This window comes from Thunnus maccoyii, chromosome 1 (assembly GCF_910596095.1).
Source record: "Thunnus maccoyii chromosome 1, fThuMac1.1, whole genome shotgun sequence".
In the NCBI taxonomy this organism is placed as follows: domain Eukaryota; kingdom Metazoa; phylum Chordata; class Actinopteri; order Scombriformes; family Scombridae; genus Thunnus; species Thunnus maccoyii.
In genome coordinates this window covers 13,993,406-14,012,691 of record NC_056533.1, presented here as the reverse complement: position 1 = coordinate 14,012,691, position 19,286 = coordinate 13,993,406, and the positions used below count along the sequence as shown (strand labels likewise).

At 40.3% G+C, this 19,286-nt stretch overlaps 1 protein-coding gene across 4 annotated transcripts in view; it reads right to left on the bottom strand.

Annotated features, from left to right (window-relative positions):
* The window catches only part of myo5aa (myosin VAa), a 51,727-nt gene that overhangs the window by 20,520 nt on the left and 11,921 nt on the right, over positions 1-19,286 (bottom strand). For all 4 annotated transcript variants that reach the window (XM_042392355.1, XM_042392203.1, XM_042392299.1 and 1 more), the window contains exons 2-14: positions 15,314-15,424; positions 13,960-14,131; positions 12,665-12,809; positions 10,814-10,970; positions 8,891-9,034; positions 5,847-5,928; positions 4,093-4,200; positions 3,860-3,966; positions 2,837-3,102; positions 2,441-2,522; positions 2,195-2,335; positions 1,084-1,209; positions 184-267 (exon numbers count right to left, since the gene is read on the bottom strand). In XM_042392355.1, coding sequence (XP_042248289.1) covers positions 184-267; positions 1,084-1,209; positions 2,195-2,335; positions 2,441-2,522; positions 2,837-3,102; positions 3,860-3,966; positions 4,093-4,200; positions 5,847-5,928; positions 8,891-9,034; positions 10,814-10,970; positions 12,665-12,809; positions 13,960-14,131; positions 15,314-15,424 — 1,725 coding nt within the window. The remainder of the gene's footprint in view (positions 1-183; positions 268-1,083; positions 1,210-2,194; positions 2,336-2,440; positions 2,523-2,836; positions 3,103-3,859; positions 3,967-4,092; positions 4,201-5,846; positions 5,929-8,890; positions 9,035-10,813; positions 10,971-12,664; positions 12,810-13,959; positions 14,132-15,313; positions 15,425-19,286) is intronic.

The window sequence follows — 19,286 nt, the reverse complement described above, 5'->3', positions numbered from 1 at the left end:
TTTTCCACACAGACCAGGTGCCACAGCTCTCCATGAGATGACGCTTCATAGCACTTTGAAATCTCTACACTAATGCGTTCAAATGGATCTCTACACAATCTGCAGTATAATGCCTCAGTAGGGTCTACCTTTGACTGATTTTATGTAGTGTAAGATAGACGTGTCTGTGTTTGTACACCTCACCTTGCTGGCCTTCAGCACATTGATCTGTTCTTCGTTTACAGTGTCCTTGTTCTTCTCCAAGAAACCGTCACACTGGTATTCTACCTGCTCGACAACAAGAGAGCACAGTTTGTGTTATAATAAACTGTGAGGACAGACTTTCTGATCAATCATTTCTAATTAGAGACAACAGTTTACCTGCGTTCCCTTGCATATTTATGGTCCAAGTCAGATTCTTGTAGGTCTTAAATTCACCTATCTAACCAACCAATGTTTAATTATTTCTACATCACTGACAGGATATTGTGATTTTTGAATTATTCTTTCTGAAACACATGTATTCACACTGTCCAAAGGTTTAGGGTGAGGTCTGCAGGTCTGTTGGCTATGTACAGTCCAACCTCCTGATGCAAGCTCCTTTTTAAAATGCAAACATCAATCATTGTAAATGTTTGATCAGATATGTTTCCGAGGGATCCCATTTTAACATCAGGAGACCCCCATGGGAAAGCCTGCATTAGTCCTTGACCCATTTAGCTGTAACCTTATATTGAGGATCAAAAAATAACACTGTGTCAAACAGCGATTCAGAGGACATGAATCTGATTCCACCAAAGTGAATTTCAGCAGCACACACTAACACTCTTAAACACTTGACTGCGAAAGTGCCTTTTTTGTGTGAAACAGTGATAACATTAAAAAGTCATCCGTCCTCCAGCTATCCTAAAAATATCTCACACCAGCACTGCAGCAGCCTCTGCAGCCAATCTGTTCCTAAATGTTATCTACTGAGCTAAAAAGGCACACTGTAACACAAACATCTAATCCTTCAAACCACTTCCTGCCATGCCTTTACTTTTCTAGCTTTAAATGGAACAAAATTCCGAGTCAGAGCAATAGAAAAGTAACAATAAACTATACCTTGTCAGCAAAATGTTGGATGATGAAGGCTCGGTTGGACATGCGTGGCTTCTCGAAGAGGGAACATGTCTTTAGGTGGGTGTTGTACAGTTTCTGAGCCCACGAATCGTCCGAACCTCTAGGCATCTGGTATAGAAAGGGATAAAACATAATGGAAATGATCAGGAAATGATGTGTAGAACATCTGCTGCTGTAAACACATTGTAATAATTCATCTCAACAAAAACAACATTTTTAATAAGATGGTATCTATCACAGGATTCTTTTTTTCTGGTCATGTACAGTAACTCTTCAAAAATGTCAGCAATGTGGACCACCTCAAATGTCAACAACCTGTAAAATGACCTTGCAGTAGTTCAGAGCCACAGAGAGATTAGTTAGCATGGTTTGGCTGAGCAATAAAAGTATATAGATGGTGCAGATATGGAGCTGTTTTTACTCTACACTAGTATGTTCAACACAGCTGCAACCAGAATATTAACTCTGACAACTTTACATTAATTCAACCAAAGCTTTGCTCTGCATCATAAACAGCTCTGTGGAAGTTGTGAAACTTTACCAATAGCAACACGCAATCAAACTGAACTGAATCAAAGCTTAACAAATTCAATTAGCAGCTTTGCAACAACTCCAATGTGCATGAAAGGAACCTAATGCTCAGTTTCACTGTGTAAACTGAAAAGAACGAAGTTGTTATGCAATAATTAAAACTGTGGTCATTGTTTCACGCTGCATTTCCTTCCTGCAGGTGAACTTTGATATGAACTGTCAAAGTGGGTGTTGGAGACTCGGGTCTAGTGTGTGGTGGGAGGCTCTGACAGGTCAACTGACAATAATGTGAAGCAGAGCGTGGGTGTGAAAGGACAGAGGATTCTCACTGAGATGTTCCACCACCACCCACAAACCTCTGCTTGTATACATATACGAGAAAGTTTTTATTCCACTAACAGTATTCATAACTCATCAAGAATTATGTAATTGTGTAGTTTTAGTTTTAGCACCAATGAAGACTCTTGTTAAAAGATAAGATAGTTGTTGTCTTGCCAACAAATGCAGGTTGAAATGTGTTTTTTTTTTTTGAAAGAACGCCACAAAAAGCTTGAAAAAGTACCCTGCACTCCTCGTCCAACAGGTCCAGGATGCCCATCTTGGCCTCTATGAGGTTGATGCAGGGCTGATTGTCGTAGAAATCGATCAGAGTCCAGGGGATCTGCTCCTTCATGTATTCTTCCTGCTCCAGCTTGAACACATGCTGTGATCACACACAAACGAGTTGGAAATTTAGCTGCGTACTTCCATCAAACAATTAAAAATACCATCTCACATCTGTAAATGTAATCCAACACATGCTGCTCACCATGTTGAATTGTTGCTGGAGTTTCTCATTAGCGTAGTTGATGCAGAACTGCTCAAAACTGTTGATCTCAAACGTCTCAAACCTAACGAGGAAGAACAGAGGAGTCAACGGACTGGAGAACATCTTTGACAAAGCTGACCTGCTTGGTTAAATGAACACATTAATACTTGGGTAAATGATTCCTGATGTTATTTCACATATTTCCCAACTTTATTCCTTATAGGGGAATACAGTCCGTGCAATTTACTTCACTGGTGTATTAAGCTATGGAGTGCGCTGTAATGTCTGTTAACAAATTCAGACAAATCAGACAAATGTACCATATCTAAAAACTAAGACAGTTGCTTCTTTCACATTAATCTCACCCCCCCACAGACCAGCAATGCGCAAACATACCCGTAGATGTCGAGGACCCCGATGAAGGAGTGCTGTTTGACATTGGTGATCAGAGCCTTGTTGACGTGCTCCACAATCCAGTTGAAGAGCTTGGCGTAGATATGTTTGGACAGCGCGTCGCGGGCGTTGGTGGCCTGCAGACGGGGGAGGGGCTTGATATACGTCTCTGTGGCTGTCTTCAGCTTCCTGTGGCAAAGCCACTGAGACATGTCCTGGTAGGTCACACCGACCAGCTCGCAGAACGCCGTCAGGTGGCGATTGTTGGGCTGCAGGAAAAAGAGGAGATCTCGATCACTGTCCAGCTCAAACCCAGTAAGATGACAGATAACGTGAATTCCCTTGTTGACAAAATTTCTTAAATTCTTGATTAGTACTTTTTGGATGCTTGTGTCCAGCAACCCAGTGACGCCCTTTTCTCCTGAGCTTGATGAAAAGAGCTTTCAAGTAGTTCAAATAAGCAGTACAGCATTATTAACTGGAATTATTACATCTTTACTAGATATTCCTTTTTGATTTCTGCTGTAATTGACGGAACTTTTTATTTTTACATCTATCACATTCACAGTTAATTTAATAGTCTATATTCTATTATGTAATTGCTTTCAGAGAGTCTAAACATTTTAAAAAGGTCATTAATGCTGACTGGTAATTTTAGATGTTTAACCACAGAGGAGTACGATGCCTCGATATATTTTATAAAATTGCCACCTGGTACTCTTGTCACATGGGAGGTGAGCTAGGAATGATCATCCTGACGCTGCAGGAAATAGATGGACAGCTACTATATTTCACTACAATGAATATGCAACTAGTCATAACAGGACAGCTGAAGACAGGAGGACTAACTTTGAGCCCAAAAATGAACAAAAATGTGATCATAAATAAATAAATACTACAAATAAAAGCTATATCTACAAGGAAAAACATCAAAACACACATCACATATGTAAGATGAAAGATTGTAAATTTGTTTAACGTGTGTCCCACTGACTATCAGTACTTAAGTATAAATCTTATCCTCACAGGGATGATGCTGCTGTCTGAATCTCTGTCTTTTATCTCCACGTTTCCCAGATGAAGAATAGCAGCCAAAACCTGGAACAACCCCTTCTGATAGGACTCATTAATACCTGCAGAGGACAAAACACACACACATAAACCAACAGTCATATGTTTCTTGACTGTTCTTAAAAAATAAATAAGTATATATAGATTTAATTTGTGTATGTTTGTATACAAGTGTGTGTTTGTGTTACCGAGCAATGAGAAGGCATTTCGGGTGCTGCAGAGCTCCTTGGTGTCGTCAACACCGTCGATAACGGGGCTGCGGCCCTGCCTGGTGTACAGGAAGTCATTTGCACTGCCTGAGTGGAGAAACAGAGGGTGAATAAATTCTTAAAAAAAAATGCAGGATGTGCAGTTTTACTTTGAGCAACTTAGGTGGAACTGTGCTATTAAAAGTATCCTCATTTATCAAGCAGAGCTTCATAAGAAAACATGTACCTGATTTAAGAAATCACATATACTGCTTATGTACTGTTTCATGATACTCCATGACCACAGGGAAAATACTTGGTACTTGGCAACAACGGTTTAATCATCATTCTCAGTCAGTGCTAGTGGTAGCTGTAGCAACAGCCCTGATTTGTTACGCTACACCTGAACTAACAAGGATACTCACAAGAAGACGTCAGATAGCAGAATGTCAGCTGTCATATTAAAGCTTTTAACTTATTTTTCTGTCACCTCGTCCTTCACTATTGCTTACTTACATTTAGGTGGGACGTTTCACAATAACTATCATGTTTATCATCTGTACTAAAGTCATGGCTACACAGCAAAAATCAAATCTTTAAACCCTGGCTCACAATAGCGATGTGAACTTTCATAGCAGCTTATTTTCACTGTCAAAATGACATCATATTGAGGTTTTGCAGATGACTTGGGGCTCTTAGTAACAAAGTGAAACCAAGAACACTTCTGTGTAAAAAAAATATGTTAACTCAACTTAAACAACAATCAATTCCTTCATACACACTTTACACCAAATTAAGGCATGGCTTGTTGCCTGGCAACCGGAGGCACTGACATGATTGTGACAACCGCTCCATTTACTGAGCCAGGAAGTCAGCAGGAGAGGAAAACACAGCAGCTGTCTTTGTGTGTGCGAGCGAGAGAGCCAACTGAGTGGCTGTAAGTGACAGTGCCAGCAGTGTGTGTGTGTGTGTGTGTGTGTGCGTGTGTGTGTGTGTGTGTGTGTGTGTGTGTGTGTGTGTGTGTGTGTGTGTGTGTGTCCCATGACTAGGCTGAGCAGGTGCAGGTCCACAGTGGGTGTGCTCTGTTTGAGAGCCTGTTCAACCACAGAGTGGATGAACCCTGCCTACAGCAGGGGCATCATCTGATACGTCTACACTGACATTAAATCTGATGTGCGGCAGAGACACCTCACTGTCACCTCACTCAACCCTGAAGAGTTTTTAGAGATTGGTGGGGAGGGTGGGGGGTATTTTTAAATCGGAACTCCATCTTGGATCCAAGTCAGGATCAGTTCCAGTAGATGTTGCAGTTTAAATACGACTCTCACTAGGAGACAATCAGGACATAATGAAACATTAATAGTTTTGTTGTTTGGCGGGCCAATGAGTCACTGAAATAATGGACTTTCAGTGTTCTGGCGGTTTTCCTGCTGCGGAGAGCCACTGCAGTTAAGCACAGTGCTCCGTTACTCTGTATTCACTGCTGATTATCGGTAACGCTGTGGTCAAGTACTCAAGGTAAGACAATAATAATGTGTGTTTGGGTGCTGCAGCCCTTTTTATCACTCAGAAAAACATGAAAATGATGAGTTGGTCTCTGGTGTAAGAAAATGGACAGAGTTTTCAGCAACTGTTTTTGTAGGTGAGAATGAACAGTTACAGCCAACAGTCAACTGTGCAGCTCTGTGTTTGTAAATGTGCATGTGTGTGTGTGTGTGTGTGTGTGGCTGCACACATATGAGCATGACACTTACTCAGTTTCAGATTCTTGAACTCAGGCAGATGAGAGGATGCACAGAGCTGATAGAAGATATGATAGTTCCTCTCCTCGTCCGCCTAGAAGAAAACATGAAGACCATACACTGTGAAGTAAATACTAACACACAATTATTACTTATTTACACACATAAATACTGGTCACAAACATATTTGGTCCTATTCACAAGCTTTGTGTTGTCTTATTCCTACAGACATTCATGCAGGGTAAAATAAACTGCATCTGCTTGTTTCTTTATGATGATACCAGCCTCACAACTACACAGTTTGAAAGTTTAACATCTGGAAGCCCCACAGAAGCAGTTGGTGATGTAGAGCCTTGCTCGGGGGGCATGTTACCAGATGTTTTTGAGTCAGATGAGAATGTTACACTTATTTTCCATCCTCATATTTCTCCAGACATACAGACAATCAAACACAAGACGACAACCTGTATTCCACTCATGATGTGGAACCTGATTGATCACACTGGAAGGCCCCGATCAGACAGAGTGCTTTTTAGCAGCCTGCGGTGGCTTTTTGTAATAGTTTTCAATAAGAGTGAAGCTTTTTGCTCGCTGCTTTTACGTTGCTGAGCGCCTCACATTTTCACAGTTTTTGCAGGAGCGCCCTGAACACCTTGAGTTGAAAAAAACTTCAACTCAAGAGCGGAAAAGCTCCAGACGTCATTTGCCTTTTTTCCCTGTTGTCCAATCGGATGAATTGAGAGACGAGCCTTCTGTGGTGGTGACGACAACAAGTGGAGATAGTGATGGCTGTTGCTGGATATCCAGAGCAATATGACTTTACCAACCGTAGTTACTATGATCTGAACAGAAAACAGCAGGCCTGGAGTGAGTTTACTTCACAGCAAAATAATGGTTAGGCTAAGGACAGGTGATTCAGTGGTTGCTGAAGCTGCTCTTTTATTAAATTGTAGGCTGCAACAAAAAAGGCAGTGTGGTGAGCCTCTGTCTGTTCAGGGGGCGTAAATGAGTAGAAATAATACAACAATACAGTTCAAGTTGCAGTCACCTGTGACATATGTTGGTGCAGCTACACCCAAACACAGAATGCAAACAAACATACACACACACACACACACACACACACACACACACACACACACACACACACACACACATAAATGGGCGGTACTGGAGCCAAGCATGTGAAAAATGTGACAGGGAAAGTAATCCAGTTTTTCCCGCCAACATCCTCATTCCCCAACAGGACTGTCTAGGACAACAGAGTGTGTGTGTGTGTGTGTGTAAAATATACTTGTTCTTTATCTGGATACTGCCCTACTGGCTCTACCTGTGAGCAAACACACCTACTGAATATACAATAAAACTGTATAACAAGAAAAGTATGTAAATTTTATAGAACTTTTCAAAACAATATTCAAAAAGGGCTTCACAGAGGAGACAAGACAGAAAATAGAAGAGATGAACAAGACTATGTATAAAAATACGGACATGATGAAGTGTGCAGAACACAAAATATAAAGCTACAGGTTATAAAAAAGAATGATTTGGCATCTCTAAAGACAGATTTTTATCAAGAAAAGGACACAAATTAAATTGTTACTTTGGGAAGAATGTGTTTGAAAAGTCCAGACAGAGAGAGAGAAAGAGGTGAGAAGAGGAAAGGAATGCTGCTGCTGTTAGCCGGTGTCACAGATGGATTGTTAAAGGATGGGTTCACTTTGTTTCCTCCTACTTGTCTTTGTGAAGAAGGAAGTTATTGCTGCATACTTCTTCTGCTTTAAAGGACACCAGGGTTAGACTGACAGTAAATGGGTGCTGGTTCAATTCTTTTTATTGTTACTGTTTAGGTGTGTGTGTGTGTGTGTGTGTGTGTGTGTGTGTGTGTGTGGTTGACTGCACTTCTTCATAATTGTGAAAACTTCAAGCATATAAATAGCACTAAAATATTACAAAGCAAGATATTTTCTACCACATACAGAGGCTCAACACGTAATAAAAAAGTCTACTTTTCTTCTAGTGACAACAATAAATCACAAAAACAAAGCAGCAACACAAGTTAAGTCATATAATGTTGAACAGTGTTTAACCGTATGCGTCAGCTTCAACATGAGGGAGGGATCTAATAATCAAGGTGACATTTCAAGGCAACTAAAAGTTAATTCAATAACTTTCTCACATAAAAGCTGATTATCAAAGAAGAATTTTAGACAGGATAGAGAATAGACACAAACTGTGTTTTTAGCTCCATTAGAAGGCTGGACTGTCAAATCCACAAAACACCGACACACATATGAAACAAATTGAACTCTGCTGTAATTTAAAGGTATTTTTCTTGTCATGTTTGAAAGCCAGCTAGAGAATTGTCCCAGGTGAATAAGATCCCAGTGTTTTATTGTAATGGTTCAATATCTGGCAGAAATCTGTACCTTACAGATGTTTGGCTGCAATACAACCTTTGTCATGCCAGCCAACAAAGCCCTGAATACATTACATTATGAGTGTAGTACACACTGTAAATACATAACTGCTGACAAGCCTTGAGGACTTGTATACCAATAACACCTCCAATGTCAGAGAGTGAATCACATTAGACAGTAACACATCAGAGATCAACAGACCTTTCAGTAAATTGTGTTTCGCCTGAGACCCTGCAAGAAGCCAGAGTGTGAGGTCAGCTACAGAACAGCCTGTTTTCACCAACAACATGTTCAGGAACATGCTCAAGGTCGCTTCAGTAGGAAGGAAATTAGCTATCAGAAACCCAGGTAATCTGGTTGAAGGATACAACAATGCCACTGTGATGTTAGACTGCGCTCTGAAAAGTCTGACAAACTCCACAACCTGACAGTTGTTCATTTAGTGAACAAAAGCTTAATGTGCTGTGTGTCATTTCCATTCAAGAGTTGAGGTCAGAATAAAATGTATAATTGTCCAAAGGTTAACTCTGTTCCATGTTATCTGTGAGGCAGACTGGGATAAGTTAAAAAAAATGAATGTAAGTCAAAGAAATATCCACAAATACAACAAACTTTAATGTGGGTTTGTGTGCTCACCTGAAACACCACTCGAGATTTTTCCAGCAGATATGTTCTCATGTTGGCACCAATGATACGAAAGCGAGTGTCAAAGCCGATCTCGATGTATTTCCCGAATCGACTGCTGTTGTCATTTCGGGTGGTCTTTGCATTTCCAATGGCCTGAAGGAAACCACAGAGGCAAAAACAGTTAATACATTATGAAGATAGTGTTCAACTTTTGACAGAACAGGTGGTGAATTATTATTTACTAACCATTTGCAAACTGCACACAAAGGGAAGGAATTCTGTATTTTTTTGCACAGATTGTTATTATAATATAGTGTTATTGTGGTTATGGGCACTGTGGTGAAACATTAGCAGCATTAGGGAACAAATTATTACAGTGAAAATGAACGAACACTTCTCTAAAGCAGCATATACACCCAATTCTAAATACACCAGAATCTCTCATACTGTAGGTTACAACCTGAAACAGGCTGCAGATCATTTGTGGTTGCTCCACACATGACAAAGCATTAGTAGGTTTTTCTTTTTTGGCATTTTTTCCCCTTTATTGGACAGATGACAGTAGAGAAGTAGACATGAAACCAGGGGACAGAGAGGGATTTCCTGAAATCAAACCGAGGATGTTGCAGGTATGCAGTAAATGCACCTTAACCGTTAAACTACTGTGGAGCCCCAAAATCACTAATATGTTTTAATGGACCTTTGTTCTTCCACACACACACACACACAAGAGCTGGATCAATACATGTTGATGGACGTTTCCTGCTGAGCTTCAGTACGTCTGTAAACCAATCATCTGTGGTCAGCAGCCTTAGTTCAATATACAGGATTGATCAATGACCCCGCTGAACTGTAGTAGATGGGTGGGGCTGCATACAAACACACACACTTACACACACACACACACACACACACACACACACACACACACACACACACACACACACACACACACACACACACACACACACACGTCCAAGATGTCCAACCAGCCAGCTTAAGAAGAATTAAATTGTGTGTGAGCTTGCTGAGTTAAGGCCAAACACACAGTCTTTCACTGCAAACAAGGCGTCTTTCAGCAGAGCAGGTATTCCAATCTCTGCCTGCATCAGCCAAATGCATATAAACACCACACACAAACGCTCCCTCTCTCTCTCTCACATGCACATGTTCACACACATACAGGTTTTGTAATATCGAAAAGGCTGATGCAACCGTCTACTCTGCATTTAGGCTTAGAGGCTCAAGTGACATCACTGCGACGAAATAAAGCTTTCTATTCATTCTGTTAGCTTGTCTCTGATTGGCTCGAGCAGGGTGAAAGTGGTGGCGGGGAGGAGAGTGATGTTAGCAGAGTGGTTGGATGGGGTGGGGGATGGCAGGGGGTGGGGGGGTGGGGGGGTAGTGGCATATGGGCACAGGAGAGCTCTCCAACCCCTCCTCCTGTCCCTATGACTCTACAGGAAGAAATACACAAACACACGCACACACACACTTAAGACCTGTGTTATCACAGCAGAGAGCAGCCTGAGGCCAGGAAGGCGCAGTGTGGTGGAGAAACTGAAGGGAAGGGAGTAAGTAAATGCCAGAGAGGAGAGGAGAGGAGAGGAGGACAAACAACAAGACCTTCAGCCCATATCATTCACAAATATCCGTACATATATACGCACTGCCAGGACAAATACTTTCACAACAACAACACATTTCCTGTAAATGTTTTTAACTGCAATTTTCAGTATTTTAGCTTGTGCAAAATAGTGCCAAATGATTTCACTAGAAAAACAAGTCAGAAGAACAACACAGTCGTTCTGGACCTACTAAGCTGTGAAAAAAACAGAACAGAAATAGATGATGATGAAGCAACCACTGAGTAACAGTGTGAAAATGAATGCAATCCAAACTCTTTGTCAGCAGACAGCATCTAGTCCTCACCTCCATGATAGGGTTGGAAGCCAAGACCTTTTCCTCTACGTTGGCCTCGCTGGCGGAGCCGCTGACCGTAGCGAAGTATCTCATGGCGTATTTGGCTGACACAGTCTTTCCTGCTCCGGACTCTCCGCTAACAATGATTGACTGGTTCCTCTCATCCCTGATAGATTGGGAAAAAAAGATATAAGACTGTATATATCAGACAGACAAAGATTAAGGCCTCAAGAAAAACTGCCATCAATCAAGTGAAGCTAACAATTGGCTCTGCATGTTTTAGGTGGGTGTTTTCTTCATCTTGCTTCAGTCAATAATGTGTTAAATCAAGCAAAGGTGAAGGGTAATTGCTATGTGCAGCAGTCCTGTACAGTTTAATAGGTGGAGTGTGACACAAACAATGCCAGGGTTATGCCTTGGGCAGACAGAAAGTGATGCTATCATCAACAAGCATTCTCAATGGCTACAGGCAGAGCAGGTGTAACACACCTTATAACCTTCTTGTTTCTTTGTGTGCTTTAATATCTCAGGAGAGCGCTCTCCTCCAAGCTCAAGGACTCAAATCCTCAGGCAACACGGCCTTCTCATACTGTGCCACCTTTCTTCCAGAGCTGATGGTAGGGAGTCTGGCGCTGATGCAATTTTTTTTTCTATTGAGATTGGCATTTGTCCACACACAAAGCTCCAATTGCTTCTCTTACTGTCTCAGGATATTTCTTTGAATAACCTCTTTCATGATGTCTTTCATTTTTTTCCCTCTTTGCCCTCAGGTTTTTAGATGATTTTTTCCTTGTCTGTCTATAGAGCATGGTTTGGATCCATGACTTGGATACTTGACTTGACTTAAGTGGTGTATCACAACAGCTTGAACTGGGCTCATATACGCCGTATTTATCTAGTATCTATTATCAGTCTTATTGTGATCAGTCTCACAAAACGTGTTAAACTGATTCATCTCTCTTAAAAAAAAATCTGACACAAACCTTGTATCTTATTTTCAAATATTATGTCTTTAAGGTTGAAATTAAGCACTTAATTAATACCAAAATTGTACAAATTAGACCTTAGTCTATTAATTGATTAGTTGATTGACAGAAAATTTATCACCAGCTACTTTGATAGCTTAATAATATTTAGGCATTTTTTAAGAAAGAAAAAAGTCAAAATTCTCCATTACCAACCTCTCAAATGAATATAATATAATACTGATTAATATTTTCTGGTTTCTTAAGTCCTCTGTGACAGTAAACTAAATATCTTTGACTTACTGATTGTTGGCTGGGACAAAATAAGACATTTGAGGACATCATCTAGGGCTTTGGGAAACAATGACTAACATGTCTTCACAATTTTCTGACATTTTATAGACCAAGCGACTTATCAATTAATTGAGAAAATGATCAACAGATAAATCAACAATGACAATAATTGTACAAATAGAAAAATAAGATCTTGATATACAGTATAAATATAATTGTGTAGCTCTACACTGAATGTAAAGTCCTCACACACAGAGTATAACTTTTTGCTATCAGTGCTACATGGTCACTATTCACTGCTGCCAGCTTCAAACGCTGTGTAAGTAAAGCAGAGATGATCTAAGTGCTGATTAAAGTTGGCACACAGTGGTATACATGTACTGTATGTTAGCGTGTGGATGACATAAACTCCCAGGGGGGAGTCTACAGTTTGGCTCCTGCAGAGAAACTCGGGGTGTGTGTGAGTGATTAAAAGAGTGAGTGAGACGGTGAGACCACCACCAGGCTATTTCTGTCTCAGCTTTGACCTACAAACCCAGAAGAGAGAGGGAGGGCTGAGCAACAAGGAGACTAGAACTAAGGCCACTCAGGTGACACAAACCTGGCCATCTGTTTGTAAGCCTCCTCTGCCACAGCAAAGATATGAGGGTCCATGTCTCCCATGTTCTGACCGCTGTAGGCATTGATGATGTCTGTACCGTAGATCGGCAGCGTCTCATACGGGTTGATGGCCACCAAAACGATTCCTACGACACAGAGCACAGAGGGAAGATATGAGCTGATCTGCAGTTGAAATGGGCCGTAACCAGATATCATACTTCTTAAAGAACTGAGACTGTATGAATTGTAATAAAGTTTATGCTGCATATTGTTCATTATCTCTTTTTAAACGCTTTTAAACATTTTAAGGTGCTTGTTAAAAACAAAAGCATAGAACAGGATAAATATACAGACAGGAGAGAAAAACCTTTATTTATTTAGAGTTTATGTAGAGTTTTATTAGGAGGAATGCTCTCTTTTTCAGGAACGCCCTGATCACACAGTTGTAAACATTCACACCTGGAAGCTGCCCAGTACAACCAGTCTCATGTGTTGGACACTGAGCAGTTGGGAGTTAAGTGTCTTGCTCAAGGACACCTCAGTGGTGTTAATGAAGGAGGAGTGAGCGCTGCTCTTTCACTTTACCAACACAGATTTATCCTGCAGGTTCGAGGATCAAACCGGCTTCCTCCCAGTCATGAGTAAAACTTGGCAGGGGTTTTGTGCGACTCTGCAAAACTGAATTTAATAAACTGAAACAGACTGCCTGATGTTTTCCTAATTTTATATTTGGAGTAAATACAAAACCTTAAAATACAGCAGTAAGTGGTGGTGAGAAGCCTCCAAGCACAATGTAACAATTGACTATGGAAAAAGAAATATAAGTCATTTCATAATTTGTATTTAAGGTCTTGATTGTTTGGTCTTGACTTAAGACGAACTGCAAACAATAACATATTACAATGGAAGTGAGTGTGTCTCTCTGACGGCTTACAAAGAGCAAGTTTTATCAATGAAAGCAGTTGATAAGAATCGCAAACTACATTTAAACTGATGAATGAGACAACAAACAATGATCGACTTATAGTATAAACACAATGAATATCATTGAAGGTCACAGACATCAATGGAGTGCTAAACTATTCAACTATAAAACATTGTATAACTGATTAGTACTGTAACTGATTAGTATAACATAACAAGTATGTAAAAAAAAAATGAATTGGGTTTCACCTCTTCACTCACTGCTGCCACTACCTTCTATATCTTACTGCTCATTGGTCAGTTGGAGGTATGAATTCATTGCAAAGCACCGACAACATATAGTAAGGTGTCGTGTGTTGAGTGTCTGCCTACCACAGTAAGTGTAGATGAGCTTTGAGTCGATGAAGCGGACTTTGAGGTTGTGCAGCACGGCCGGCTCGTGGAGGTAGCTGAGCGCTGTGAGGTCATTCTCGCCCACCAGGATGTCGGGGTTTCGCAAGTAAGGCAGGTTCTTCGTCTTGGGGTCCAGCTTGTGATCGATGTTCTGAGCAAGACAACAGAGCAACACAGGAGGGAAATAAGATGCATGAAATCTTAAAGAATGAGCGATAAGATGTCTGGATGAACTGTACCAATTAAGATGTAACTATTAGTGTACCATGTATTAAAATGTAAGAACTCACATGAACACAAACTCATTCTCAGGGCGGAATAAAATAAATGAATGGAAATATAATATAAGTTCAGAATTCTGATTTCTCCAGGCGTCGCCACCTACAGACACTTTAGGCTCCTCAGTAATTCTTCATGTCAGCGACAGCTGCACTGACCGAGCCTGAATGTAACCCAAAGATTCAATTTTTATTCTCACTCACATTCACTTATCTTTTTTACACCACAGATCCTTTGTTCATTGCCAGCAGATGGAGGCACGACTGAGATAAAACTCAACCATCTATCTCTCCTACTTCTCCTGCGTTTGACAGTTCATGTAGTTAAACAGTAAACATGTGCTGTTGCTTTTAGGATTTATATCTACACTTGGATCTGGATCAGTGTCAAAACACATACAGTAATAGACATAGTGCAGAAGCTCGACTGTCAACTTGCAAAAAGGCTTTATTTCGCAGTGCAAAGAAACTCATTTAGGGGGGATTTGTTCTTTTCTCTTTTCAGAGTTTGGTCTGGTTTGAAAGCCGTTACTGTTATGGCCCTGTAAAGCCCAACGGGACATGGTATGTGATATTTGGTTGAACAAATAACCTTGACTCCTTTAAATATCCTTCACTCTTGGCTCATGGCATCAATGCCCACATAATTTAATTGAAAACTAGTGACAAGTTTTTTGAGACAGCAGACATATTATCAAATAAATATTTAATTATTAGCAGCATAAATTCATTTACATGACTGCTTGTTACTGATAGCTGGGAGTAAAAGCTGTGTGCTAGCAGCTGTTTGTATTCTCAGCTGAGGAATTAGATTTACTGCTATACATTTAAATTGCTCCTTGTGGAAAGCTGGTCTCATTTGTGGAGAGTGCTAATGGTAAAACCAATATCCGCTAATGAGACGCAGCACTTTGAAGTGTCTTTGAGGCGAGGAGGGAAAGAGAGAGCGACACAAAGAGCTGGAAGGAAAAGAATATGAAGAGGAAGAAGCAAAGACTGAAGCTTAAGCAAGGTGCTTTCATCCCCATCCAACCCTCCCGCTTCGTCGCGCTCACCGTTCCATCCTCCAGCATGAGCTGCAGAGAGGCGTCGCCATTTTTGTAGTCCTTGATCAGCTCAGCAGACTTCCACACCTCCTCGACATCGGGGATCCAAACCCGAGCACACTGAGGGACAGAAGAAGGAAAAAGAAAAGTGAGATAAAAAGCACTCGAGGAATACTAATTATTCCCAAGAGACATTTCATATTTCCATCCAAAACTCCTCCTTTTCTCTCACTTTAATGCCCTTTGGAGTTCAGTATATATGCTGACAGCACCAGGGTCATTATGATAAATCATATCTTTCTAAAACACCAAATTGGATTTTCTAAATTTACATGAAACAGCCTGAGGTGTCCTGGTGTGATCAGGCTGGAGTAAACATTTTTATATTTGGAAGTACAATTTGATTCCGAGTGATTTGAGGTTTGAGCTGCCTCAGTTTAAACCCTTTAAAAAGAAAGATGACAGGGCAGCAACTTCTCTTCTTTTCTGCGAACAGTTAAAACAGTATGACCTCAGAGAAAACACAAGGATCTGTGTTTTCAGTCATGAGCACATGGTGCATAATGGTCAGTAATTTCAAAGTTGTGGGAACAAACGGTTCAACAAATACGAGCTCGGAACGACTGAAGAATGTGGTTGTGGATATTGGGTGGTCATAACTTGACATTCACACACACACACACACACACTTGGTTCACTAGAAAACAGTTTCAGGCCTCATGGACTTGTGACTGGAGGCAATCAGCTGATCACAGACATGTGGAAAAACAGTGATGAACATTGCCGGTCACATGGCTGAGGAATCCAGCTCGCATACGTAGATGCATACGTGCACATACGCACATGGAGGCCTCACCTCCGACGGTACAGGAGCTCACTGGTTGACTGTGCAGTGACTGAAAGAACCAAACCGTGACCTTAAAAACCCAGACCGATGAGGCCCGCAGAGTGTGTGCAGCCTGTTTGAGTGGAGCTCAAGTCAGCGGCCCGACAACTATCGAGTTTTTCTTAAATTTGACATTAAAGAAGCAGAAAGAAAATTGGAATAAAGTTACAAGTTGAGTTTTAATGGAACAAATTCTAGCAGGTTTTGTATGTAAGAATTTATTTTATCTGACATTAATCTGACTTTTGTGTGTTCGTTTGGTGCAGGATTGTTTCTTTTAACCTAATTTTGGACTTGAAAACGTGCCATAAAAAGACTACATTCAAAATGAGAGTGAACATAAAATACTGACTCTGTAAACATTCCCTCATGTTTCTGTCAATGTTAAAGAGGACATACTAAATCTACGCACATACACACAAATCACTATAGGATTTAGACTAGCCTCACTAAAACGTTTTCATGTTATAATCCAACACAAGTGAGGATTTTCCTTTTGCCGATTCTCATTTATTTCAAACACTATTGAATAATGAACAAATACGGCGGCAAACTAATACCGAAATATTAAAATAAAACTTTCTTGATGAGGACTCGGGCGACTGAAGCACATGATGATGATGATGATGTCTTTCTGGAAGCCTGACAACGATTTCATGGCTTCTTTTGACTTCATTGCATAAACTGCTGATGACGATTTCACAGAATCAAGAGAAAAAGAGGTCATTGTAGAAGTGCACAACGGGAGATAAACTTTTTCATTTGGTCTGCTGCTTCACTACCAATCATCTGAATCATGACATCATGGTCACAGGAACCCTCGCCCTCCCTCCGTCTCGCTGTCTGTCTTATTAAGAGGAGAATTGGTGTGAAATGGCAGCTCGAACCTCTCAGCGACTGCAGAATGCAGACAATTTTGAGTCTTGTTTTCATGCAGATTTGTGATTATAGAGCCTTACTGGATGTGTTCAAAAGGTGGTGTTGAAATGTTTGTCTTCAAAAAGCTCCACCTCCATCGAGTCCACAGTTTGTCCTGATTTTTTTTTCCCCCTGTCTCTAATCCTTTTTTCTCCCCACCTCTGCATGAACACCAGACAGTGTGATCAGTGTGGTTTGTGTAGTGTGGTTTAAGGTTTGCCGCTGTTTGACAGTTAAGATAAAACAAATACAATGTGTGTGAGTCAGAGGACTGAATGAACACTCAAAATCTGAAAAATAGAGAAATAAATGAAATAATAAGGAAGTTATAGGGCGCGTGTGTGTGTGTGTGTGTGTGACTGTGTACTTGAGTCCTACCAATACTGGATTTTTTTTAAGCCATCACCAATATCAATATTTGAAAGTTTCAAAATCTGATACTCATATATTGCTGGATAGAATATTGATGAACATGCATATTGAGTGGGACATTTTACAAACCATGTAGACTGACTCATTGATTGATACTGATTCTTGATTAAGGCCGCAACCAACAATTATTTTCATTATCCATTACTTGTTTCGTTGATAAAGTGTCAGAAATAATGAAAGGTGCCCGTTAAAGGTGACATATGTCTTGTTTTGTCCAATCAACAGTCCAAAACCCAAAGATGATCAGATTTATATCACGTATGACAAAGAGATCATCACATCTGAGGAGCTGAAACCAGCAAATTCTCCCTTAAAAAAAAGAAAAAAGAAAAAAAAATTATTTGAGTATCAAAATAGTTGTCAAATAATATTCTGACTAATCAATTAGCTAATCAATGCGGCTATATTCTATGATTAACTCAAACATATATTAAGCATTTCTGTGCTGCAGTTTATTAATCATCAACCAGCATATGAGCTGATATGATGTATCTGCTGTCAGGCTCTACTGTGTACATGTGGTTTTCAGAAAATGAAATGAGTGTTGCTCATGGGCTATATGTGTGTGTGTGTGTGTGCACTAGAAGAAAGAAAAGCATAGACAGTGTGCTGTGTGTGTGTGTGTGTGTGTGTGTGTGTGTGTGTGTGTTGAGTTACTGATGAAACAGCAGTCACAAAGGCAGCTAAAAAGGGGAGACCCTCATAAACAACCAGCATGATCAAACCACAGGTCACAACATTGCATCTGTTCTACACAAACACTCTACAACAGCTAAGATATCTGTAAGCTCACACAGCTCCCGACTCTCTCCCCAGTAGACATGTTGGTTTTTCCTAATGATGAGAGTTAAGTGAAAACAACTAAATTAAAATTTCTAAGCTGATATAATTTCTGTAATAAACAGTTTCTGTTGCCTAGAAACAATCGAAGCAATAAACAGCAACAGTAACACCTTTGGGCTTATTAACACTAACATGTTACTGGCACAGTTAGCTTGCTACATAGTTACATTACCTGCTGTGAACTTCTGAAATGTTCTCTGTAAAACATCTGCCTGCAAACACTGACACATCCTGTATATTGTAGCTGCTGTCACGTTGTTTCAAAGAAGCCAGTTACATATTCTGTACAATATTCACTTTCTTATGGATGATTTTTTTTTTTTTTACATTCAGAATTCCATTTTGTTATTTTAAAAGGACACTCAGGTGCCCATATGAACAGTGAAAGAGGTTTTCCTCGCTGTAATCATTCCTCCTGTTCATACTGGCTGTTAAAAGATCTCCTTCAAATGTGCTTTCAATGTAAGTGATGGAGGACAAAATCCACAGTGTGTCCACAAAGTTTATCTGAAGCTTATATGAGGCTTCAGCAGTCTGAGTCATATCAAGTGGATATCTGACACATTTACAGTCTTCCTAGCATCAAATTCCCTCTTTGTGTTTACTTGGACAGTGTTTCCCTGTTGAGCTGCGGAGGAAGTATAGTAACAAAAAGAGGGACTTTGGCATCAAAAAGACTAACATTAAAAGATATTGATTTGACTCGTTTGGCTTTTAACTTTGACTTTGAAATACATTTTTGCACAGAAGGAGGGCTGTGGATTTTGGCCCCTATTCCTTATATTGTAAGTGCATCATGAAGGGATCTTCTAATGGTCAGTAAGAACAGGAGGAATGATTTATGGCACAAAAAAAAGTTTCAATGTTCATTTGGGCAGCCTGCCTGTGACTCACGTCGTGTAG